The sequence below is a fragment of the Muscardinus avellanarius genome, assembly GCF_963383645.1.
Source record: "Muscardinus avellanarius genome assembly, chromosome: 2".
NCBI classification, from domain to species: Eukaryota; Metazoa; Chordata; class Mammalia; order Rodentia; family Gliridae; genus Muscardinus; species Muscardinus avellanarius.
Window position 1 is genome coordinate 97909413 of NC_137787.1, and position 27351 is coordinate 97936763.

At 37.4% G+C, this 27351-nt stretch overlaps 1 protein-coding gene across 1 annotated transcript in view; it reads right to left on the bottom strand.

The window, feature by feature from the left end:
- Positions 1 to 27351, bottom strand: part of THSD7B (thrombospondin type 1 domain containing 7B) — a gene marked incomplete at both ends in the record, with an annotated part of 783939 nt that overhangs the window by 502814 nt on the left and 253774 nt on the right. Inside the window, one exon of the mRNA XM_080689965.1 lies at positions 9953 to 10108. Within this exon, the coding sequence (XP_080546091.1) occupies positions 9953 to 10108 (156 nt within the window). The remainder of the gene's footprint in view (positions 1 to 9952; positions 10109 to 27351) is intronic.

The window sequence follows — 27351 nt, forward strand, 5'->3', positions numbered from 1 at the left end:
CTCCCAAGCATGGGGATTACAAGTGTGCATTATCACACCCGGCTGAAACAAATTTTTCACAGAGTTTTCTTTTTCTCAGTGACTCTGAGATTTGGGGTTTACTGTATGATTCTACTGGAGCTAATTAGAAAAGAGTGAAAAATAGATGGGGAGAGAAAAGGGAAGAAGAGATGGCAGAAGAGGGTTCAGTGTTTTAATTGAACCCATGATAGAATTAAAGGATCTCAGGAGGTGTATGCAGGTCTGAGGACTGTACTTCTGCTGTGCTTTTGTTTCTGCTTTGTTTGTTGTTTGTTGGTGCACTGTAATCATACATCGTGATGAACTTCAGGGTGGTAGAGGCACTCGTGCACACAGCGCTCATTGAGCCCTCTCCCTCCTCTCTGTGCAGTTTGTATATCATGTCCACTGAAGTATTTCCCTCTCCCCCCTCCTATCTCTCTCAGTGAGGTCACCTTCTTCACTCATGTAAGGTTTCTCCTCCTTTGTCTGAAATCCCTTCCATGTCCCATTTTTTTCCTACCTTCTTCATATTAGTGATAACATCTTTTCACTTTTTGTAACTAATCTCACTTAGCATAATATTCCCAAATTCCATCAATTTCCCTGCAAATGACATAATTTTGTTCTTGTTTATGGCTGAGTAGAATTCCATTGTGTACACATCCCATAGTTTTGTAATCCACTCTGCTAATGAACAACATCTTGGCTGATTCCATAGTTGACAATTGTGAATTGTGCCACTATAAACAGAGATATGCATGCATTACTGTGGTAGTTTGGTTTTTATTCTTTGGGGTATATACCTTGTAGTGTTATAGCTAAGTCATATGGTAGATTCATTTCCATTCTTCTGAGGATCCACCACACAGTTTTCCAAAGTGCTTTCACTACTTTGTGATCCCACAAACAATGTACTAGAGTTCCTGCTTCTTCACATCCTCACTAGCATTAGTCATGTTTTTGGACAGAATTGTCTGCTGTGCTTTGGGACAGAAGTATCCATGTGAGCTTCCACAGAGTAATCCCTGGGCAGGAGTGTCCCTACAGTAACTCCATGAGAACTGCTTGAAAAAATATCCATTCAACTAAACCAAGCAAAAAGAGGCATTTTTGATCTTGAACATTCCATTTACTCTTCAACTCTGGTGACTCTGGATGTTGGATAACAATATTGCATCTAAGAACCTAAGCCCATTGACTATTTGATCACAACTCTTTTAAGTATCAACTACCACTGTGTCAGGGGTAGCATTTCATAGTATCATTATTGGTTTTCAGCCTGTTGTGAACACAGTAAATAAGAAACATTGATAGGGTGATTCAGCATGAGAGGTCTCAGGGCTTAGAGGTAGAGGTACAGAGCTGCTACTGCCCCAACACACACTGGCAAGGGAAAAAGGAAAAAATTGTCTCCAAGCATCCATATTATTTTTGATAAAGAAAAATGATTTTATAAGCTTCTCATTACAAGTGGAATCTATCTGGCAGGCAAAGATGGAAAATGGAAAATTTTTCCATTATTATTATATAAGATCTAAGAAAGGCCAGCATTTTCTGACTTGAGCACATTATCAAAATTAATTTGTTTCAGAACATAAAAAGCTCCTTTCATAAACAATCCTGGGAACCAGGCCTAGTGGCCACACCTGTAATCCTAGTACTTGGGAGGCTAAGATAGGAGAATCACAGGTTCAAAACCAACCTCAACAACTTATTGAGGCTCTCTGCAACTAGAAAGACCCTGTTTCAAAATAAAAAATAAATAAAATAAGATAGGGTTTGCAATATATCTCAAAGGTAGAACACACCTGGGTTCAATCCTTAGTAACACACACACACACACACACACACACACACACACACACACATTCATGGCTTCTAAGTTCTAACATATCTTTTTATATGGGGATTTTTAGAAACTTAGGTATATGATTGAGGGAGATACTGTGTTCTAGGAAGAAATAAAACCCTGAAGTCCTACCACCTAAGCAGATAGCTATTGTGATGCCCCTAAGGAAACCCATATCAAATTATCCTTTAGAGGGCTGCCTTTCTAGAATTTTTCTGAAAGGACCAAGGATGTTAGATAAATCTATGTGAATTTATCAAGAATCTTTCAAAGTATATCACATCTATGGGTAGAGTTTATCCATTGCCATATTTTTCTAGGCAAATATTTTTATATTTCTGTAATTATAGTATGCCAGGAGTACAGGAGCATCTCAAAGATAAGCAATACATGTTAAAACCTGATCCAATTTAAATTCCTCTGAAAGGTATCCTAGCATCACTCGACAAGCACCAACCCGCCACACACTGGTCCTCTTGTTGCATGTCAGGGACGTGACGGGAGGCTGCGAAACCTTTGAACATAAGCAGATCTCCTAATGCTCTCTGAAAAGCTGATAGCAGCAGCCCGAGATGATGCCTGATTGAAGGGTGTCCAAGAACAACCGTGAGAGGCGGGTAATTGCTATAATAACTAATTTCTTCACTTAGGTAATAAAACATTTTCTACTTTCTCATTCCTTTCTACTATTTTTTTCTTTTTTTTATAAGAATCTAAAGAACAAAACAATAACATGGTGACTGGGAAAAAGGCTGTTAAGAATAAAAATGAAATAATCTCCAACATTCCCTATTTTTTGCTCTTGTTTGCTTATTTTGTCTCAAATCCCACACATACACACATTTAAATATGCATATATATTAAGTATATATATTAAGTATATATAAGAATACCTACATATAATGTACTTACACACATATGTACTTTATAAGAGTGTACAATACCGAGGATCATATGAATATGCAGGAATTCTGCTAGTGGGTTCCCTGGGTTTCTTTAGGGAATTCAGATATGAAGCTAAATACTCTGTTGACATTCCGGAGTTTTGTGGTGTCTAACGCATTAGGCTGTGCACCCAGCCTTTGTGGGATTCAAAAGACATTGAGTTTGTGCCACTCAGTGATTCTGGTGGAACACCAAGCAGGATCATCAGACTAAAAAGGAGAAAAAGGAGATCTCAGACCTCACACTCCTGGGTCAGTAGAAATCACAATAAAATGATTTACCATCATCTTAACATGCTTGGATTCTGGTAGGCACAGAATCATTCCCCTACAGGAAAAACTCCGTTCTTTATTTTTTTTCCAAGAGGGATTGCAGGCAGGTGGTCCTGCTAAGTTTCAGAAAAGCTTTAAAAACCAACATTCTCTCTGCTTTGAGGAAGCTTTTTAAAATGGCTGTTTGGTCAGGCATAATAGCACACGCTTGTAATCCCAGCATTTGGGAGGCTGAGATAGGAGGACTGTGGTTCTTGGACAGCCTCAGCTACTTAGTGAGGCCCTTTGCAACTCAGTAAGACCCTGTTTCAAGTAAAAAGTAAAAAATTTGCCTGGGGTATAGCTCATAGGTAGAATACCCCTGGGTTCCATTCCCAGTACCACAAAAAATAAAAATAAATAAATAAATAAATAAATAAATAGTCTCTCCTGTGTGTGATTACTAAGCACTGAGGGCAAGTCCTCTGGCCTCAGTGTGGAAGCTATGAAACAGGAGCTATCCTCATCATCCTCAACATTTATTTCCCCAACATTTATTTATCAATGTGTCTGCAGGTGGCAGTTTTACCTTGTGCCTTAAAAAATGAGCTTCTGACAAAACTATTATTTGGAGAAAAACAAAAACAAAAAACCATGCACCTCTATTACCCATTACCTGATACTCTCAAATTGTTCCTGGCAGACTCTCACCACCCCTCTCTAGAGTCCTTCCCATTTTATTCCAATGGTACCATTCTTACACTAAGACTTATCCCATCCCCAACCCATTATCACCTAAGGAGCTCAAGGACTTGCTCTCAAAGGGAAAGTTTGGCCCTGCTGGTGTGGTGCAGCAGGAAGATGGCTTCTCTTCTCAGGGATGGACTCCTGCCTTGACCCATACTTCTTTAGGCTTATGCAGGACATCAACTAAGGAGGCCTAGTGTTTGGAGGGACACTAGACTGACATGAAGGGAACCCAGGTTCTTAGTGCTAACTTGGCCTTTCTTAAATAACTACAGATAGCTGGGCATGGGGGTGCATGCCTGTAATTCTAGTACTTAGGAGGCTGAGGCAAGGAGGGTCACAGGTTCAAGATCAGTCTCTGCAACTTAGCAAGACCCTGTTTTAAGATGAAACAACAAGGGGGGTGTCGTAGAGGTAGAAAAAAACCTGGGTTTGATCTTCAGTATGTATATAATTTCATTTAAGTATTTAAAAATGTTTGAAGTTAGGATAATCCCAGTACTTGGGAAGCTGAAACAGGAGGATTGCAGGTTCAAGGCCAGCCTCAGAAACTTAATAAGCCCTCAGCAACTTAGAGAGGTCCTGTTTCAAAATAAAAAATAAAATAGGGCTGAGAGTGTAGCTCAGAAAAAAGAAATATCTCTGGGTTCAATCACCAGTAACAAATAAATAAGCAAATAATCAAATCACCACAGCATTTCAAGCAAACTGTTTCATTTCTGTACACTTTGGTTTGGGGGTTTTATGAAGGGTTTTTTTATTCTCACAGAGGCTAAATGCTCATGAGAGATAGGCAGTTTATTAGTTTCCTAGGGCGGCTGCCATAAAAATGAACCACAAATCAGGTGGCTTAAAACCAGTTCTGTAGAAACCCGAATTGAAGGTGTCAGCTGCACCCACCGGCAGGAGGCTACAGCTAATGAACAAGAGATAGAAGTATATCTTCAGGAGTTGACTTATACAGTAGGAGATAAGAGCCCATGAGGAGAAAGTTGGCCATCAAAGCAGGCTGAGGGGATGAAGCAAAAACTGTGAGTTTCCTAGCAGGTTTCCAGGGACTTGTTCCGAGTTATGTGGGAAAGAAACACTGAGATAAAACTTAAAAGGGTAGCTGCTCACAAGGAGTTTTGTGGAAATCTGGGTTCAAATGACAAAAGGTATAACAAAGAATTAGAGAAAGGAGCATTCTCTAAATTTTTGTAGCGAACCTATGGACAAGAGCAAAAGAAGGGGACACATTTAATAGACATCCATTTCCTAAGCGCCTCTTTAGTCCGGTCCCCAGAATTGCTTCTTCCTGTCTGTCATATCCTTAAGGAATTCACCTCTCCCAAGCTTCCAGTCGTGGTCTGGGAGGCCTGTGTGGATTCTCTGTGTCAAACCTGTTCTTAAACCCTGTCCTCTCATCAGAGTGAGTGCTTCAATGACACAAAGCAGCCAAAGAGAGCCACTTTCAGGAATTCCTGGAACTATCAAGAAAGACATTTCTATTTATTTCTTTGTTATCAAAAGTAAAATATCATGATGATTTTCACTTGTTATTTTTTGTACTGGCGATAGAACCCAGGGGCATTCTACCTTTGAGCTATACTCCCAGCTCTTTTTATTTTTTTACTTTGAATCAGGGTCTCCCTAAGTTGCTGAGGCCGGTCCAAACCTGTGATCCTCCTTGTCTCAGCCTCCTAACATGTGCCACAATGCCTTCCATGATTTTCCCCTTCATAAGAGGGCCTGCCTTACACTGAACCAAATATAGAGAAAAATAAAACAAAAGATAGAGAAATCAAGATTTTGAAATTAAAGAAAGAATGAGAAAAAACTGAGACCTACTGACTTGCTAAGAGTTTGGAGTGTAGCATTGCTTTCATTTCTATTTTCAGCTATATGAGCTTATTAGGCTTTATTAAATATCTATGTTTGGATTAAGTCAATGTGCATTGGGTTTCTATGCCTCATATCCAGAAGCATCCCAAATAATTTAAGACTCATTGGCATGGTATGGGGTCACTAGGTCTAAAATCAAGGGAAAACAGTGTTCCATGAGCAGGATTGTATCTGCAGGGATGGCCATGGCCAACACGGCTGGGGAGCTTCTGTCTATTCTCATGTGGTTTTTCCAGAAGGTGGTCTCCAACATGTCTAATATGGAAGTGATGGTTCTATGAACATGAAGTCTCTGGAACCCTCACATCCAACTGAAAGATACCTACAAGGTCAAATCAGACATGTGTAGACAACAAACTGTGTATTAATATTAATGAAGTCTTGTTTGGATCGAACTTGAAGTGGCCTGGAGGACAATCTGGTTATATGTCAAAGAAAGACGTATTGCAACCTCAAGTTTCCATTGAGATGACTATTTCTATATTTTTTTTTAAAAAAGGAAATGAGCCTGAGACTCAATCCACATCTTCCTTCTCTGCTTTAGATAAAAGAATCAGGATGGAATTCCGGGAAGACGGCGACCGAGAAAAGCGGGGCTTAAGAGCCCCGCTAACAACAAATCTCCATTACCACAAAATCAGCACCTTTCATAGCCAGAAAACACCATCACCAGTGAAACAAAAAATCACCAGGCTCCAGAGAGAAAGCGGACTGAGAACAGAGCCACAGAGGAGATAACCGGCCTCGCGCCCGAGGATGCGGCAGAAGCGGCAGCAGTGCCATACTGCCGGCGGCACCGGCGAATTCACCGGACGGCTACAGCAAGCCGAGGTGAGCCACTGCGGAACAGCCAAGCGGGATTTCTCCACGCAGAGAGCGTCTAAAGCTCCCAGTGGCTGAGCTCAGCACACGCTGCAGGGATTCAGAGTCGAAATCAAAACCAAGAAGAAAACGCCAGCCCCATAGCCGAGGGTGTAGCAGCGGCGCCATATTGCCACCGGCGGCAGCAGCAGCGAATTCAGCGAGGCCAGTACAGCTACATCTGCGCACTCAAGAACAGTGAGTCAAATTGCGGGCCACAGAGGAGAAATCCCAGTACTATACTAACTGGGACTTGACCCAGTGGGGGAGGGACGGTGGCAGAGATATCACGCCATAGGAGAACGTGCAACCTGGCACCCCCCACAGTCTAAAGCAGCCTCTATTGACTCTCTGGGTCGGAGACTCTGTGATAAAACCCAGTAAAGGAGTAGTGGGGTCTGAGATACTACTGACTCGAGATCCAGAACACCTTAAGTGAAGTCATAGTGACCCAAGGGAAGAACCCAGAGAAGGCACAAACATCCGAAATCATGGGAAAGAGGAATAATACTGGAGAAATGAATGCACACAACCCCACAACATCAGAACCTGATAAAACTGAAAATCAGAGATTTCTAGAAGATCAAATCAGGAAAATAACTGTAGAAATAATAGAGGTGCTTCGAAAAGAACTCAGAGAGAGCCAAAAAGAGATAAAGAATGCAATTAATGAAGTAAAGGCCTCAATTCAAAGCACAAACAACCGATTAGAACGCATGGAGAACAGAATCTCACTCTTAGAAGATGAGCAATCCAAAAATGAACGCATAGTTTCTAATCTAGAAAAAAATATCCGACAGCAGGAATCTGACATTGAAGAAATATGGGCCCATTTTAAGAGAGCTAACCTAAGAATAATTGGAATAGAGGAGGGAAAAGAAAGTGAAACCAAAGGGATCAACAATCTCTTCAAGGAAGTAATAGCAGAAAATTTTCCAGACATAGAGCAAGAGGTCGATATACAGGTCCAGGAAACTTATAGAACTCCCTTTAGACAGGATCGGAGAAGAGGATCCCCACGCCACATAATTGTCAAAATGACCAACGTGGAAGCCAAGCAGAGAATCTTAAAGGCAACAAAAGCAAAGGGCCAAGTGACATTCAGAGGCAAACCAATTAGAATCACTCCAGACTTCCCAAACCAAGTTATGAGAGCCAGAAGGGCTTGGAGTAACATATTCCCAATTCTGAAAGAAAACAACTTCCAGCCAAAAATTTCCTACCCAGCAAAACTTTCTATCAAATTAGATGGAGAAGTAAGAAGCTTCCATGACAAACAGAAATTGAAGGAATTTATGTCTTCAAAACCAGCGCTAGAGAAAATACTCAAAGAGAACTACACAAAGAAGAAATAGGTAACACTCACCAGAACTAGAGAAACAAGATTTTCCATCCAACAGACAACTAAGACTGATTATCTGTGGAGATTCATTATTTATGTTAGTCTTTTACCTATCTCTAAAGGGTATTGTTTGACTTTATTGTTGTTAATTTTTAGGATTTCTAGTTGGAATATTAATATACCTTCAGATATAGCAATTGGAAATATTTTATCCCATTCTATTAGTAACTGTTAACTCTGTTTACATTGTCTTTGGATATACAATATTTTTTTTTATTTTTTAGGGAGTTTGTATACGCTTCTGTTGCCTGTGCCATTGAAATCATAACCAAGAAATCACTGCCAATTTCAATGTTGTGAGGTTTAATGACCCAGATTTTCTCCTAAAAGTTTATAGTCTTAAGATTTATATTTAGGTCTTTTATCTATTTTGAGTTAACATTTGTATATGGGATTAGGTAAGGGTCCAATTTTATTCTTTTCCATGTAATTATTATGTTTCAACAATATTTAGTTAAAAGATTAATATTTCCACCACCAAATGTTCGTGGAAACCTTGTCAAAAATAACTTGACAATATAGGGAAGAATTTAGCTCTAGGCTTTTATTTAACTCCAATGGTTTATATATCTGCCTTTAGAATAGTACTACACTGTTTCAATTATTGTAGCTTTATATGGTTTGAAATCAGAAAATATATATCTTCTAGCTTTGTTCTTTTTCAAGATCGTTATGGGTACCTAGAGTCCATATTCCATTTTAGGATAGATTTTTTTCTGAAAAATAAATATACAAATATATGATAGTTTCAGCTAAAAATAGAAAAAAATATTCTCTGGTAAGAAAGAAAGCAAAAAGAGAAAAGAAATATTGAAATGTCATCTTTAAGTCATCAAAAGCTTGGTATCAGACAAATGAAACTGTTATATGAGATTACCATTTTTAATTTTAGATAAATTGCCATAATACTAGATGTCAACTACTAAGCCAAGCATGGGAGGGAGGGATAGGGAGAGAATGGGGTGGGGATTGGGTGGGGGCTGACTGGGAAAAGTGTGCAAGTATGTCTACAAAAGTATGTATCCTACTATGATGTATGAATACAGTGCACCAATAAAAAAATAAAAATAAAAATAAAAATAAAAAATAAAATAAAATAAAATAAAAGAATCAGGATAAAGTGAAAACCCTAATGAGGACATGGACTGTGAACCTCGTATGCCTGGGAGCCCTCTAGAGATGACTGAAATGTAGGTTTTTGAGTGGATATGGCATTAAATTGTGTGCAGGGAGCAAGGGAGAAGGAATTGCTACACTGTGTGCTCAGTCATGTGTCCTTTCTTTGCATGTTAAATAATTAGGATTACGGCTCAGCAATTACAACCTAACTTCTGGAATGTCTTTGGATTCTGTTTTTCTTAGTAAAGGGGTTATTTCTTCTTGGTACTAGCATTTAAGGGAATGCAACATCAATAGGAAATAAAAGGTCAATGAAAAAGAAGGAAAAATGTCTCTGAAAATGAAGGAGGAGAATAGAGATGTGCAGTTTTACTACAAACTAAAGAGAACTAAGTACAAAGACCCACAAAATTAAGCAGGCAAAAAAGGTTTGAAGACATTAACTTGAAACCTAGGACAATATCAAATGGACACAACACTTTTAAAGTTCTTTTTTAAAATCTAAAATATAACATCAAATGTTAAATGTAAAAATCTAAAAACAAATAAATCAATAAACAAAACACTTATTTTCTAATTTAATTATGGAAATCACCTTCAATTCCCTTAGTATAGCCATTCTATATTAAAAAAAACATTAAGATATATTAAGGTGAGTGACAGTCACTTCATCAGCTCTCGGAGCCTGTGGAAAGTCGAGCAAGGTCGAATTCTATGCTCTATAGAAATGCTCCAGTTGTCTTCTCTAAAGACTGAATGCTGTTAAGCTTCAGCTAGTTATCTAAATTTCCCAAACAAATATTGTCTTAAGCAGGCTTAATCAGCTACTTAGCCAGCAGAATAAATGTGTGTACACAGGAAGTAAATGAAATACACAAACACAGCACTCACCTTTCTTCCCCTGAGGATCACGGCAGTTTTCATGGATGCATAGGCCCCAGGCTGACCAGGAAGAGACAATGCAATCTGTAGAGCAAGGGACACTGCACAGCTGAGAGACTGAAGGGGCAGGTCCCAAGCATAATGCATTGTCCACAGGTCTAGAGACTGAAATACAAAAATAAATAAATAGATAAATAGGTAGGTAGGTAGGTAGATAGATGCCCATGTCACATACTCTGAAATTCCTAACAATATTTCTATCATCATCTGTATCTTTATTTTGCTTTGCTCAATTAGCATTATGGTTATGAGAAGTATATACAAACACAATATCAACACTCTTCAATACAGCTTGCTGAGATTTTCATTATTAGTATTTTGGGTGAGGAAAAGGAAAGAAGACAGTGGCAGAGGACTCAAGACTCCTGCATGGCAAAGAGTCCCAGAGAGCACCAGAAATACTGTAGATAGAAATTATCTAGAGTTATGATTTAAAACAAAATTAAACGGCTTTGTGAAGTTTTAAGATGAGTCTATCTGGACTATATAAATGACTGAGTTGCTGTGAAAAAAATATCAAAATCTAACCCCTGAGGTGGAGTGTTTAGCATAACCAATCTACTGCTGTGATTCCCCAGAGGGGTGGAGCTGGCAAAGACAGAGAAGAAAAATGCTTCTTAGAATGAGAAGAAAAATCGAGCTCTGTGACTGCAGACGTGGCCGCTGGAAATCAGTTTCATTAGTGAGGCTACCTGGAAACACAGGGCCCCTCCGGAGGAAGGACAAATCTAGGAGCTTCCAGCTCTTCCCGGCATCCACCTGCATCCAGATGGGACCAGTGCTAGAGCCCTTCAGGATGCAGTAACCCTCGGTCCCTCAATAGTGTTCACCAAGTAACCTCTGGATGCAGAGCAATGCTGGGCCCCATAAGAATATTATATTCAGATGAAGGAAAAGACATGATTATGATCCTTGTGGAAATTATAACAGCAGAAGCCAGCACTCCAGACAAGAATACACTTAAAGAATAGCCAAATGTATAATGAATTCTTATGGCATAAAGTAATCCTCTGCTAGAGAGGGAAGCACACCAAGTGCTGTGTGCATGTATGTTTCTATCGTTCTGAACCTCATTGTGACGTATAATTACAATACATCAAAAATACTTAGAATAATACCGAGTTTGTAAGCAAAGGTTTAGAAAACCTTTCTAAGAAGCAGATCTATTTTTAAAAAGTTTTAGAATAATCTAGAGTTTGTGAACAAAGGTTTTAAGTTCAGAAGTCTTTATCTTATAGATTGGCTTGTACTATTGTCTAAATATTTCCTATATGTAATTTTCATCCAGTTCAGCAGATTAGAAATATGTCAAATATGGGAACCAGTGTGAGAATTGGGTGGTAAATCACACCATCTACTTTGTGTCCTAACCCTTTCTATGTGTGTAAGTGTCAAATCTGGTAAAGATAGAAATAAATCACAGAACAGCCCAGCAGAACAAACACCAAGACAACAGCAAAATCAAAACACACGGCCAAAATAATTGCAACCTGGGGGGAGGAGAAAGTGTTTCTAATAAACAATGAGATGGCTTGAATTTTCTGAAAGTGAAAGAAAGAGGTTGTAAAAAAGTAATATTTTGTTTGCAATTAAGTTTTTTTTTTAAACAGTTTACCAAAAGGATTTGTTTTGACTTACTATGAGAGGCAAGGGCAAAGCAAGATTGCCAATGTAAATCGACACTGGAGTTTGCACGACACATGGGGTGAGGCAGGAAAAAAATAAAGAACAGATATTAGGAGAAATCAAAAGGGGGTCACCCAGGAGGCTGAAGATAGGACAGGCAATAATAAAACAAAGATTGTGCTGGAAATGACAATAGAATATTAAGCCTACAGTGACCAGAACTGGGGGTATATCTATGAGACTGTTGAGCCATAGGTAAAGAAAATTTTGAGAGATTAAGAGACTTGGTTATTCCCTAAGAGTTGGGAAAAAAGACACAAAAGATAGTCATTCATTGAGTACATCGCTCATTTCAAACCACCAAGAGTTCATTTAAACCAGGCACTTGTGGGTTATATCTGTTTGTAAGAAGCACTGTCTATATACATAAAAACAAAGGTCAAGTAGTATATTAACAGAGATGTTAAAGTTTAAATCTGAAATGCCCCCCAAAACTCATGTGTTGAAATATTAATCCTCAGCTGATGGTGGTGCAACCATTAGGCAGTGGGGCCAATTAGAGGAAGTTAGGTCATTGGTGTGTGCCTCTTAAAGGGTATAGCAAGACCTACCTTAACCCCTCTTCTCTCTCGTTGTGTGCTGGCCACCATGAGATGAACAGCTCTGCTCTACTGTTTGTTTCCCACAATGATAACTTCCTCGCCAAAACCTAAAGCCATAGAGGCAAGCAACAGTGTACTGAAACCATGAGCCCAAATAAATCTTTTCTCCCTTTAAGTTGATTATCTCAGGTATTTGTCACTGAAACTCGGTGGTAAGAGTAGAGTCATTGCTGTGAATATAATTCATTATGAGATTCAGAAACCTTTAGGCCTGTTTTATGGGAAGAATTTGGAGAAGTTTGTAAGAATGGGCTACAAAAGTTCTATCATGCTATAAGGTGAGCAACATGAGTGATTCTGGTGGAGCTCAGGAGACCAGATGGTGATAGGAATGCAGCCAGTAAAGGCCATGCTGATGAGGCGCCAGATGAAAATGAGGATTCTCTTAGAAACTGAACTAGCAGCCACTTGTGTTACATTCTGTTAAAGAACATGTCTACATTTTGTCCATGCCATGAGACTTTGTGGGAGATTGAGTATAAAGGTGATGGTGGAGTATAAAGGAGCTGGTGGAGAAAACTGTAAGGGAAGCATCACATTCAGGTAGTGACATGGATTATATTTAGTTTTATAGTGAGAATTGGGAGCAAAACTCAGAGTGGAAAGATTTGAAAATGTGTATTTTTCACTAGATGAAGAGCATGTTTAAAGTTGTAGTCAAAAGAAAGTATAACTACTAAAGTGATTAGAATCTTTAAAATGAAGCCAAGTACTTTACATGAGATCAACAGGAAAGAGAGCTTATGGACATATCAGAAATTGGCCAGACCCCACCCACGCCAAGTTCAAGGGCATAAAAGTAATCTCATTTCAAAGACTGCTTTGAAATGGGCTACAAAAGGCAGTGAGCAGGGCCACTTAAGAGAGGAACCATGTGGCCTACAGTCAGGCAGGTCTACAATTTCCTGAGAAAAGTCTTGGAGCCAGGCACGGTGGTACACACTTGTAATCCCAGTACTTGGGAGGCTGAGACAGGAGAAGTGAATCCTGTCAAAGCCAGCCTCAGCAACTTAGTGAGGCTGTCCGTAACTTAGTGAGACCCTGTTTCCAAATAATAAAATAAAAAGATTTGGGGGTATAGCTTGGAGGTAGAATGCCCCTAAGTTCAATCCACAGTACCACAAATTTAAAAGAAAGAAAGAAAAGTCTTGGAGTATCCTACTTGTCAAAAACCTCTTAGGAATTTATTTCCCCAGGATACATTTCCCTGGTTAATCTGTCCAGGACCTCAGAGACTACTGTTTACATGGTTTAAGCAAGTACAGGTATAGCTCCTGCTAGAAGACCTTGGCATCATTCATATGATGGTTGTTTTACAGACATATGAAATACATGAATTTTGAGGTAACAGAAGCTTCCACTGAGATTTCAATGGAAGACCTGAGAGGCCAGGCTATATGTGGCAGGGTCAGAATACTTGCAATCAGACCCTGGGAAGATAATATGTGAAATTGTCAAAGACCATGGAAGCTGCAATGGAGACCTCAGGGAGTTGGAGATGCCAGGAACATGAAATGCATACCAAGAGACACTGCAGGCAGTGAGCAGGCCCACTTAAGAGAGGGGCCATGTGGCCTACAGTCAGGCAGGGCTACAATTTCCTGAAATAAAAGAAGAGCTGGCCAGAATAGTCCAATCTCTATCCCAGTTGTCCTAGAACAAGATGCTCTTCAACATTTTAGCCCAACATGGCATGTGTTCCCCAAGGAGAAAAGCCCAATGTGGACCCTTTGTGAGATTCCTCATCTGCAGTGCAAGCAGGGCATGCAGAGTTAAGAACACATGCATATGGGTGGTTTTGTGCACTTTGGGAGATGGCCTCAAGATAAATCAGCCTCCTGTTGTTCTTTTCTGACTACATATAAGTAATGAATTTCCTCATGCAATTCATTGCCTATAAGTGAGTTCTATCTCACTGGATTCAGACAAGTTGGTAACCAGTACACAGTAACCTGCCTCATACCATCTTTTATCACTGTGTCATTTGCTGAATCCATAATACTGAATAAAACAAATAAAATCCCTGCTGTAGTGGAGCCCATATTGCAATGTGAGTTGATACCTATACTACATGAGTCCATGAACAACGGAAAGATGGGTTAGCTGTACTCCTGTCCCTTTTTCCCTTGACAAAAGATAGGCTTTAGGTGTTTGATGATCAAAGCTGAGAAGAATCCTGAACCTCTCAGCTCCAAGCCTTGAAAAGTTAGTTGGTACCTTGACTTTTGCACTTGAGCCCTAGGCCCTTAATTTGAAACTGCTCATTGCATTAGAGAGTGCAACTTTCAGGCACACAGTCGGTTTCTATCAAATCTCATCTGAAGCTCCAGGAATGTCTATGCAGACAAAATTTCCAGGCAGCAGAAGCCATATGTCCTGAAGCTGCATTTGCCAAGGCAATGCATCTACACAGAAATTATGCTTCTACATCTTATTTTTGGAAAGCAGTTGAGGATTATTTGTGGATGTGAGTTTAAGCCCCTTAAAGTTTCCACTGATGAACATTTAACCGTTAACTAGTAGACTCTTGAATACTGCAGTTAGAGACATTTCTAAGATTTAAAAAAAATGAAGGAACACCATATGCTGAAAAAAGGATAGGGAAGGACATCTCTAGGGACTACTAAGTGACATATTAGAGGCTCTGGAGTGGGAGGGAGGCCATTTGTCAGAGCAGTCACATCTATCTCTTCAGCACCTGCTGCTTTGATAGACAGTGGATCTTAATTCATAGCAATAAATTCCTCCAGTCCCTGATGACATGTCTAAGATATTTCATTTAGGCACTGAATCAATGTGTGTGGGTCAACCTATCTTAATTACAGATGCCCCTCCCACCCCTACCCCAGGCTACATTTACTGTAGAAATAAATCATGAATAAGTCACAAAGCACTTACCAGAGTCAGTTTTCCCTTCAATTAGAGTATCATCTTCCTAAGAAGGGTCTAGGATGTTCCTATATCTATTGACTGTAGGCGCTAAAAGTGAACTTTACAGCTAATTTAGCCTAGTTAATCAATTTTCCTGAAAAACTCAGCTCCAAAGACTATGGGTAATTTCTCCAATTTTACAAAGCTAAGTTTACAACAGAAGACTCGAGCCTTGTCCAGATAATCTACTCACCTCTACTAGTCCTTGATTTTCCTTCCATACAATCGAGGTACCATACAGGACAGATGAGGTAATTTATATCAAGGATATTCTGCTTATGAATCACAGTGACCACAACTGGAATTAGCCAGTGACATGACAAATACAAGGTATCTATCAGTCTAACAAACCTCATGTAATACTTTCAACAAAACCCAAACCCTTCCCTTTTCCCATTACTAACGCAAAACTCCCACCCATTCCCAGAACTGTCCCACCAAAAAAACAAACAAAAAAAGGTGAAACCAAACTTTGCTCTGCTTCCCATGGCTACTAATTTGTTTTATCCATGGCACTCCTTGTTCTGATAAAGTTATTTCAAAGGGTTAGTGGGGTGAAAGTATTCCCTGGGCCACCTGGAGTCTGATAATCTACACAATTTACTCTTTACTGAGCCTTCATTTCTCCTTGGCAAATCTTCTACCATAATGTTTGTGGTAAGAATTGCTGTTTTTCTATTCAATTGTACTCTTTTATTCTGAAACTATTGCCTGAAATGACTTTATTTCTATTAAGAAACTCTGAACTCTGTCTTCTCTAATGCAATGGATCCTTGCTCTAAACAAAATACCCATTTAGCATAGGTCAGTGTCTGTCCACCTTTTTATGTCTGTCGTCCTAACAAGTCACCTCAAAGTCTTCTGCCATGGCCACACTGACCAGTGGGTGCCCGAGGTAAGCAATTACTCCAGGTCTCATAGGCTCTTTAGATTTTTCATGGCCACAAAGTATTAAAGCACCAAAATAATTTATAACTCAGAAAAATTCAGATGACTAGGTAGCAGCGTCTTTCTAAATGCTAAGGAATATTTTGCACTATTATAAGTGATCGCATATGCAATAGTCATTAATAATTTGAATATTTTGGTGTCCAACCTAGAATTTTTCATTTGCAATAGAAAGTGATTAAATTGACCTGCCTTACAAGAAATGTTGAAGTCCGCTACTAAAGATTGTCGCCTTAAATAATGAATGACCCAATGAACAGAATGTTAATTAATATGAAAAAATATGCTGGGTAGGTGATATGTTCAATGTTAAAAATACACACTGCTCTTTGTTTAAGAAATGAAAGAAGTTTCTGATTTTCCTTAAGGACAAAGTGATTTCAGATGAGCATGCAAATTCAAACAAACTGAATTGTAATTAAAAAGAAAAATGCTTGTTGTGATCATTAGCATGTGACTGCCATTGTAAAGACAAATGAGGAGCTTCACATTTTATTCTTTGAACTTAAATCAAACACTAATCCAAACTAACTTGAATTAACAAAGAAATAAATTAAATTGCCAAAGATTCAATAAGAGTGTATTATCCCTTACCCCTACTGATGGACATTTTGTAAGGTCTAATTTTTTTTAAAGATTTTAAACTCAAAAAGAAATTAACCCCAAGTGCTGTGTGCATGTATGTTTCTGTCACTCTGAACTTCATTAGGATGTAAATTACAACAGACCAATAAAAGTATATTAAAAATAAATTAAAATAAAATTAGACATACTATTTAGCTAATTATAATTAATACCTGTGATCTCTTTTTCATTTATGAATGAGAAGTCAAGCTTGCTTAAAATAAAAGAGTTATTACATGAGTCATGGCACGTTCTTATTTTCTAATATATCTATTATTGAATGAAAATCAAGACAGTCTTTTAAATTTTAGAAAGTGTTTGAAGTAATTCTGTCATGGAATAATAAAGCTCATATTTTCTTCAGAGCTGAAAGAAGATTTATCAAGATGGTTGAAGAAATTGTCACAAGATACCATTATTTTCCTCCAGCAGCTTCAAGGAGGTAGAAATGAAAGAAGTAATATCATTTCTTGGGAATCTCTAAAATCTAGGTTATTTTGTCTGTTTTTAAAATTAGGAATACCTAAGTAATTTTACAAATAAGCCCCTTTGTTTTCCTTTGATTTTACACAGGATATCTGATTTCCTGACTGACATCAACGTACACAAAGCAGTTAGACAAAGAAATTCTATTCATTTCAATTTACAGTTACTGTAAACCCCAGAGGAAATTGTCACCCAGTGACTCAGGATGCTCCTTCCATGAAATAACCATAATAGATACAGCAATGGCTCAAACTTAATTCAAAATTAATGAAAGAGACTACTTATGTAAAAATTCTGCTTTCTAAATGATTTTTGAGAAACAATATTGCCTCTGACATATTCATTTAGGGAGTACACTGACTTGGCAGAAACTCAATCCACCTAGTGCTAAAATAAATAGGCCTCCTCTACAGATTGAAGGAGTCAAATGGTTGAAGGGGAAAGATAAGTAATATTACAATTTTAACCATAAAGCTATTTTCTTTCAAGAAGTTTCATGCATTATTTCAGTTGCCTTTTGCCACTGGGATTTGCAAAATAATGTATTATCTTTTTAACTTAGTAGATAGAATAAAAGCCAATCTGTCTTCTAGCACTTATAGTCAGCTTAAAAAATTAAATTGCAACTCATCCTATTTCGACTAATAAAGCTTAATTTTAGCCATATTGTGACTCTCTTGGCAAAGTACTATGCAGTACAATTTTGGCAGGAGGATGCATGTTTATACAGCAGATTTAATATCTAAAAATAATTCCTGACATTAGAAATAATTATGTGGAATTTGGATACATGTCAAAAAGTTTCCAAATTTCATTCATTTGATAGAGCCAGTTTGAAAATGCCTCTGGACTAGTGAGTGCCCCAGTGCTACAGAGAACAACATTATAGGAAAAGATGGAAAAAAAATGCTCAGGATTTTTAAAAAGCCAAATAAGTGAAGTATATGTACAATTTTACAAAGCCATCTGAAGCAACAGCTGGCAATTAGATAAGAAAGGAAAAATATTATAGCATTAGGCCCTATTTCTATTATTACATATTCTCCCTTTCTGTATTTTTTTAAATTAGGAATTGAACAAAGAAGCGTTCTACATCTGAGCTAGACCTCAAGCCCTTTTTATTTTTTATTTTGAAACAGAATCTTGCTACATTGCCGAGGCTGTCCTTGAACCTGCAGATCTTCCTGTTTCATCCTCTCAAGGACTGGGATGTACAGGCATGCACCATCAGCCAAGTTTCTGGTCTTCTTTTAAAATGTTTTTGCTGATTGTTTCGTAGGCTTTCAGCTCAGGGCTAAAAAGGAGAGATGGAGAGAATGGGAATAATACGAGCTGACCTGAATGGCATCTTTTTTACTTTACACAGGTAAAAATACCATTATTGATGAGAGCAAAGGGAAAGGAGATAAGTGGAAGATGGGGAAATGGCCAGGTAGGAAATTGGAACATAGAGGCAGGTGAAAGAACAGAGTCATCTTCAGAGGTGTCAGCAGCAGAAATATGCAAAGTGAAGAGAGTGCAGTTCTTAAAAAGGTCTTCATGCTCAGCACTTCACAAGCTGGGATTTGTCTTCTACAGAAACCATAGCAAGAGCTAAATGAGAGTTAGCCTTCCCAAGAACTACCGAAATGCACATTTCAATAATTAATGTTAGCAACAATAGCTAGTAAACATGGACAACCCACTGATCCCAGGCACTGTGCTAAGTGTTGAAATCCAATTTCTCATTTAATCCTCATGGTCACTCTGAGTAAGTACAATTACTATAGATACTATAACTAAGTAGAAATTCTTTCTCTTAAATGACAGGGGTAAATATTACAAACACATGCCCAGGGATGTCAAAAATCCTTATGCCTTAACATTATACTGTGCAATGATTTTGTATTTGTAATAAAAATACATGATAGAGAAAAAGCTTCTGTTATGGTAATTATTAGGGGAAAAACTGAACATTGTGTCTACTTCCAAATATTTTTTGAAGTGAGATAAAACAAAAATATTAGCAGCACAGGCCAACTTCAGGAAGGTAAATGCTATTAAAGGAAGAGGGGGAGTTAGGTGTGTATTTTTATGGTGATGCTGAAAGTTATTTAGGATTATTTCCAAAGATTTAAGAGAGAATGGATGAGATAGAAATACGATGATTGTTTTCATTTTAAAACTTAGCTACTGGACCATTCTTAAGGATAAGCAGAGTCCCCTATAAGCCCCCACTTCCTTAAATCTGGCTTAAAAAACAAACCATTAAGGTTGCTTTGCATCTGGGGAAGGGGTGGCACCTACGTGCAGGTACATATGTTATCACTAGCACAAATGTTTCCTCATCATCAAATGAAGGAAGACAAAAATGACAGTAAAATGTCCCCAAGGCCATTAATTAGGAACAGGAAGAAATGTGTACAAAATTACAAAATAAGCTGGGCTGTAATCCTAGTATCTGGGAGGCTGAAACAAGTTCATGCCCAGCCTCAGCAACTTAGTGAGATCCTTGACAATTTAGTGAAACCTTGTTCCAAAAAAATAAAAAAAAAAAAGAAAACTCACTCTACCTGATATCCTTGTTAGCATATGCTACTTCAAATTTGCAACTCATTTTAGACTGAACAAGTTAATTTGAGTTCAAAGGAAGGCTCATGGGATTCACCAATAGGGACCGGAATAAGGCCTTCCATAACAATTTCTAAAATGGCAATCCATGAGCCAGGCGTGGTGGCGCACGCTTGTAATCCCCACGCTTAGGAGGCTGAGACAGGAGGATCGCACAGGTTCGAAGCCAGCCTCAGCTACTTAGTGAGGCTCTCAGCAACTTAGTGAGACCCTGTTTCCAAATAAAGTATAAAAATAAGTCTGGGAGTATAGCCCAGAGGTAGAAAGCCTCTGGGTTCTACTCCCAGTACTACCAAAAATTAAAAAAAATAATAAATAAAATGGCAATCCGTTGTTTGAATGAGAAACTAAATGATAAATGTTTTCCAAAATAATTTGTAATTTTACAAGAATTATAAACCAAAACCCCTTCTTTGCATAATGGGATGAGAGCTGCCTCCAAGCCAATTCATTTACTACAGTTCTTACTTGATACAGCTTTTCACTATGTCAAGGCCAATATTCTACTTTAGGAACTTCCAACCTGTCTAAACCAGTATAATCTCAGACTGTCCTAAATCAGGGCCGTGGGTCAGGAGTGGGCATGAGGCAGCAGAGAATGCAATAAAGACTTATGCTTCTTGAAAATCCTTATCATTAGCAGGTTAGAGAGTCAATGCTCTGAATAATTTATAGAGCACAATTTCAAAAAGCCAATTGGCAAAATACTTTAATTAAAAACCCATTAAACAGAGAGCCTGCCACTACCTGTGTGATCCTGGCAACTCTCTTAGCAACTGAGCTTCAATAAAATAAGTAGATTAGATTATACAGTGTTTCTCGACTGTTTCATTATCTCCTCCCTAAGGAGTCTTTGTAAACATGTTTTCCCTAATTGCCCCCTCCTCCTTCATGACTTTTTTATAGTATAAATATACTGTATATCTATGTATGTAATTCATATTTGTGCTCTTAATATAAAACATACAAGATTTTATCTTACTCTAAGAACCAATTTTTGTCACCTTGGGGAGATAACCCCCACCAAACTTGAACAAATATTGAAGGCCTAGTATGCTAAGTAATTTACAAGTATAGTTTCAATTAATTAGTAAAAAAAAAAAAAAACTCTAGCAGTTAAGTACTACTCGTAGCTCCAGTTTCTAAAAAAGAAAATACAAGTTTAAAACTTCTGTCCAACATTCCCTAGCTTGCAAGTTGCTAAGGTGAGACTTGAACCCATAGAGTGTGATGCCTGTTTTCCCCCTTTACCATCCTTCAGGTTAGACTCCTTCAAGTTAAGGCTCTGCGGTTTTTGTATTTCATTATCCCTTTCCATTGCTGTAGGCTGAAATTTATCCTCTTAATTTCATTAAGTTCTTCTCAATATTTTTGCTTTGCTTTAAGTTAGAATCTATGTGCTGATATTTTCACTGCAATGAGCAGCAGATAGTACATTAACCAATAAGATATGCTATTTTCTGGTAGAATTCTGATGCATGTGGAGAATAAGCATAATAAAAAGCTGATAGCCTTTAGACTTTTATGGATTCTTTCTTTTGCTTAAGTATGTCATGTTATAAAATGCTGTCTTAACAAGTTTTATAGTTTTAATTTTTCATATACATACATATCATCAGAGTAAAAATATGTTATAAAGAAAATTATTTATATTTAAAATTTATAACTTTCTTGAAATCTCAATTTTGGAGGTAAAGCATAAAAATCATGACATAATAAGAATTGCTTTATCTGAAATCACTTAGATTTTTTATTATTATATTAAACATAGCATGCAACCTGTCATTGTGGTGCAGGCCTGTAATCCCAGCACTTGGAAAGCTGAGATAGCAGGATTGCAGGTTATAGGACAGTCTCTCTCAGCAACATAGTGAGACCCTATTTCAAAAACAAAAAATATAAAGGCCTGGTGGAGTGTACCAAATAACAAACAAACAAACAAACAAACAAACAAAAAAGCCAACATGGATACATTTATAAGTTCTCAGGTGCAAATAAGCAGTAATTCTGAAAGTATTATAAAATATTTTCTAAAAAGGAATGTTTCAACTTAATATTTTTATAAAGACAGATATAGCTGTAGCATTTTATTTTAAATTATAATGTTCTAATAGATAGTTTTGTTCAAACCAACAAAACTCAAAAAGAACACACATTTTATCATGGCTAAAATTTGGAGTGGGAAGAACAATAAATAGATTAGTAGTCATAGATTTTTAAAAAAATATTCAGACCTTGGACAGTCATAATCTTTATAGAAAAGAACTCAACTTAGCAAGCTAGTCAGGGAGCTGCCAGGATCTCCTTATGGGGGATACAGATAAGGATGAGGTATCTCACCTAAGAGCCACTGGTGTTACTTACTGAGGACCATCTTGGCTCCATTCTGGTCCAACAGAATCTAAATACAACATGGACTTTTATTATACATTTCTGATTTCTGACAATGTCATATCCTACAAACAAGAACAGGACCATATCCTTCAAGCCACCATGTCACCAAGCTGACCAAGTCAATTTTGGCTTCACAACACTGTCAACTAGTTATATAAGGCACTTTTCATACAGAATCATTTTCATATATATATATAATAAAAACAGACATATTCTTCTCTATTTTCAGAAAGTTCATGAAGCTTTTTTGAGTTGACATTTGTATGGTCTAAGGATGCTTTATGTCTTAAAGAATACTAACCAGACCCTAAAGGAAGCAGTAGTCCCCTAGAACACCCTTTCTCCTCAGAGATGCACTCTCTCCTACAGTCTTAGAAAGATCTTCATATTATTTTATACAATATCCTATGTTTTTAAGTGAGAAAATATAGACCTAGAGTGGTCACATCACTTGTCCAGGATCAAGTGATTATGTAATAATCAACCTAGAATTTCCTATCCAGATGTCCCATTCACTCATTTTATACTACCTTTTTTTTTTTTTTTTTTTTTTTTTTTTGGTGGTACTGGGGTTCCTGGAAACCCTTCTGCCTCCCGGCTACATTCCCAGACCTACTTTATACTTTTTATTTGGGAACAACGGCTCTTAAGCCAGCATGGCTGGCTTCTATACTACCTCCTTAAAAAAAAAAAAAAAAAAAGAAAAGAAAATTTAAATCTCAGATTTACTCTATGGTATGCAGTTCCTCCTGTACTTCACTTCCATTTAGGGCATATTATATCCTGCAAATAATGATGCGCTTGCCCCATGAAACTTCATTTTTCCCCAATTAGACTTCAAAAACCTGTTATTAATAAGGATTGGATCATTTATTTTTACCAGAGAATCAATATTAGCATGTTTTCAGGTAGTAAAGTCAAGATATAACAATAGACATTTTAATAAGCTGTTTAAAATAAACATTCTATTCATGAGAAAAGGCTGCATACAATGTGTAGATGTTTAAACAGTAATGTGTAAAGTGAACTAAATCTCTTGTAACACAGAGTCAATAACAGCAGGCACTCCTTTGGTCTGTTCATCTTGTGAAACCCAACCCCTTCTAATTCTGATGAGCAGATACTCAACATTCAACAAATAATGAATTTAATATGGCTATTCAAATCTAGTTTCAATCAGATACTAAATACAAAAGGGAAAGTTTAACAGCAATATCTGGTGTACATTTGAATGAGTATGAAGATAAAGATGCCTGAAAATCTTGTATTTAAATACAGGACTCCACAGGTGGTTGTATAGCTTGGGCTTGCCAAAAGTTCACCTTTCCACACAGGCAACTCAGGGCTAAAATTCAGATCACTTTTTTCTTGACAAGTGGCTCCCTTTAACTTGTACACAGAAATACTTTTTCCCCTAATATTTCCACAAGAGGAAACTTTTTTCTAATTCACTGCTGCACTGATGACTCATTTACCTGCACATAGGCATTTTTTATGTGTAATCTTATAGAACAAGTACTTGGAGGCTCAGGTTAACTTAAGTATTCCATTTAGAAATTAGAAAGCACTTCAATAGTCATATTTTTATGAGTTGTTTTAAGTTTAACCAAAAACTTTGAAAAATAAAGACATACCATGAGTACACCAGAGACATAAAAACAACAGAATCATGTGACTGGTCAAAAATTAAAAGATCTGACATCAATGAAAACACAGTAGATGAAAAAAACTAATAAATAATAGCATATTTTAAATAAGACACTAAAACCAAAACATGGCTAGTAGAGCTAAGGGTGAGTTTAATAGGAACACAAATTAAAAGATGAAATATAAAGTTTGTTAATGATACCCAAATCCCAGAAAGTGCCTACACTAAGCTGCTTGGCTTTTGTAACCTCTTAGCAATAAGTCTTGTAATTTTAAGAGGAACGAACATGTGCTTCGTAAAGGAAAATATTCTGGAATAAGGAAGTATCTCCTTAACACAGATCACTGTCAAATAAGACACGCCAGCTGAGCTACAATGAGAATAAAAGTGGGAAACTATAAAATCCCCCCTTTCCACTTTACTACCTGATTCCTGAAGGCGGTGTAGTTATTAATGTCCAGCTCTTTCTCTCGGTACTATTACAAAGTACCAGAAAAGAGATCACATAATCCAACACTTTGGAAAGTTTATACTTTGAAAGTATTATATTTGCACAGAAAAACTAGGAAATATTATAAAGCAGGTGTGTAATTAGACATCCGTGTGCACAGTACCAATTGTGTATAAAGTAGACATTCAAAAAAGGAAAAATCAGGGACGTGGTGAAATTTTCTCAAAGAGCTTGGAATAACCTGGGCACAATTATGAAACTGATTTTCAGTGGATTTTTTTCCTCTATCTTTTTATTAGTGTTTTTTTTTTTCCCCCTGTAGTACTGGGAATGGAACCCAGGGGCCACTTAGTGCCTACCTCTGGGCTTGGTATTCACATCGCCGGGCCCTTGGTTCACCACAGGGTTGTGACAACACTCAGAGAAATATGGCATTTCACCTCACTGGACTAAATCCCAAACCTGTGAATGGCTAACACATCTCTGCCTCATCTGGCCCGAGTCACGGTTTTACCCTCAGACTCGCCTCTTTCCCTCTCCCACTTCATGCTCCTCCCTGTGAAAGCGTCTGTCCTACTTTTGGGAGCACTCTGAGCATATTTGTGCCAAAAGACTTTGCACTTGGTTTTCACTCTGCTTGAGATACTTTTCCCAGAGAGCTACAGTCTCATTCTTTTACTTTACTTAATACTCTGCTCAGATATCACCACTTTCCTATTAAAAACAGCACATGCTCTAATCCAGTTGTTTATTATTATCTCTTCCATGAGCCTGCTTTATTTTTCTTCATAACATCTATCAGCCTTCAATGCTTATTTCTTCTATCATTATCTATTTTCTCTTTTTCTGGCAGAATGTAAGTACCTGGAAAAGGACTTTGATTGCACTGTGGTTACATTCCAAGTCTGTATATCAAGAAATATTTGTTGTGCAAATGTACTCTCAATGATGATCCTAAAATACAATATAAAAAGCAAGATTCCAATTCTCCCTTATCCACTTAGTAAAAAAGTTTAAAAATTAAAATCTTTAATTTTAGTGAAAAAGTAAAAGAGCTGGCATGCTTGGTAATTGTTAAAGAAATTAAAATGGCATAAAATCTCTGGATGAAATTTTGGTAAGATCTACTAATTTTTTTTAGTACTGGGGATGGAACCCAGGGGCATTCTACCTCCAAGCTATACCTCCAGTCTTATTTTTTATTCTTTATTTTGAAACAGCATCTCACTGACTTGCAAAAAGCCTCACTGAGTGGCTGAAACTATCCATGGACCACGATCCTCCTGTTTCAACCTCCCAGGTACTGAGATTACAAGTGTGTGCCACCATACCCAGCTATGATCTACTAAAATTTTGAATACCCAAATCTAACAGGTCCACTCCAAGAAATCATACAAAAATATATTGACATTTATTTTATTTATTTTATTTTTGGGTGGTACTGGGGTTCCTGGAGACCCTTCTACCTCCAGGCTATACTCCCAGATCTATTTTATACTTTTTTATTTGGAAACAGGGTCTCTTAAGCCACCGGGGCTGGCTTCAAACCTGCAGGATCCTCCTGTCTCTGCCTCCCAAGAGCAGGGATTACAAGCATGCGCCACCACGCCCGGCTAAAATATTGATATTTATATTTGAGCAAAGGTAGAGAAGGGTGTTCTTTTCAACATTATTTGTAGATAGTTTGTTTTGATACTCTTCTAAAACTATTTATTATAAGAAAAAATTATAAAAAGCCTTTTAAATAGAAATGACTAAATTAAATAAATATAATTCATATCATGGAAATTAAATAACTATTATGATGAAGCATCTGCATGTATGCCATCAAGGATAAAATCAAGGGACAGAGACAGGGTACAGAAAAATGTACACTCATCCTTGATATCCTTGGGAGGCTGGCTTCAGGACCCATTATGAAATAATACAATCTGGGAATACTCAAGATCTTTATATCAAATGATGTAGTGTTTGAATATAACTTATGTAATCCTTCCATATAGCTAAAATCATTTCCAGATTACTTAATGATACTTCATACAATATAAATGTTATATAGTTATCACACTGTATTGTCTAAGGAATAATGATAACAAAATATGACATGTTTAGAATAGAGATCGATTTTTTCTGAATATGTTTATTCATGGTTATTTGAATGCATATATGTAGAACTCATAGATATAGTAGGTCAAATGTACTGTCTTCATATTTAGATGTGTATGGTATACATTTGTGTGTATATGCACACGTGTGCAGGAGAGAGCGAGAGCGAGAGAGAGCGAGAGACAGAGAGAGAACGAGAGCAAGAGCGAGAGAGAGTAAGAGCGAGAGAGAGAACAAAACTAGACCAGGAAGTATTTATGCCAATTCATGAACAGTAACTATATTAGGGCAAGCTTGAAAGAAATGTTTCTTTTTAACATTCTACACTACATATACTATATAAAATTTCATAACAGCATATTTTTATAGATAAGAATGAAACAGAAAAAATAAAATTAAATAGAATGTAGTTTCATTGAACTGGTACAAATTAAAATACCCTTGACATATAATGCCATAAGGTGTTCAACATAATGCATTATCCTTTCACTGGAGATTCTTCCTTTTAAAGATAGTTTTTCTTAAATCAAAGGAATAAATTGCTAGTGGCAGAATCTCAGCAAGAACCCTCTCCTCTGCAGGGCTTCCTAGAGCATCTCACAATGGGTTATGGAAGCAAATGCAGTATCTGCATCAAAGGACAATCTGGAGGAATCTCTAATTCTTCAACGACCCCCAAACCCCAGCCCATTGGCTAGCAAGCTGCTTAAGAGGCTGGAATGGAGAATTTAAGACTCCATAACTAGAATCCAAATGACTAAAGCCAGATAAATTTTAAATTCCCTTCTTTCTTCTCTTCCTTAGTTTCCTGAACACCCACTCTCTAATTTAATTGGGTGCCATCCTTAGCCAGCTTGCAGTA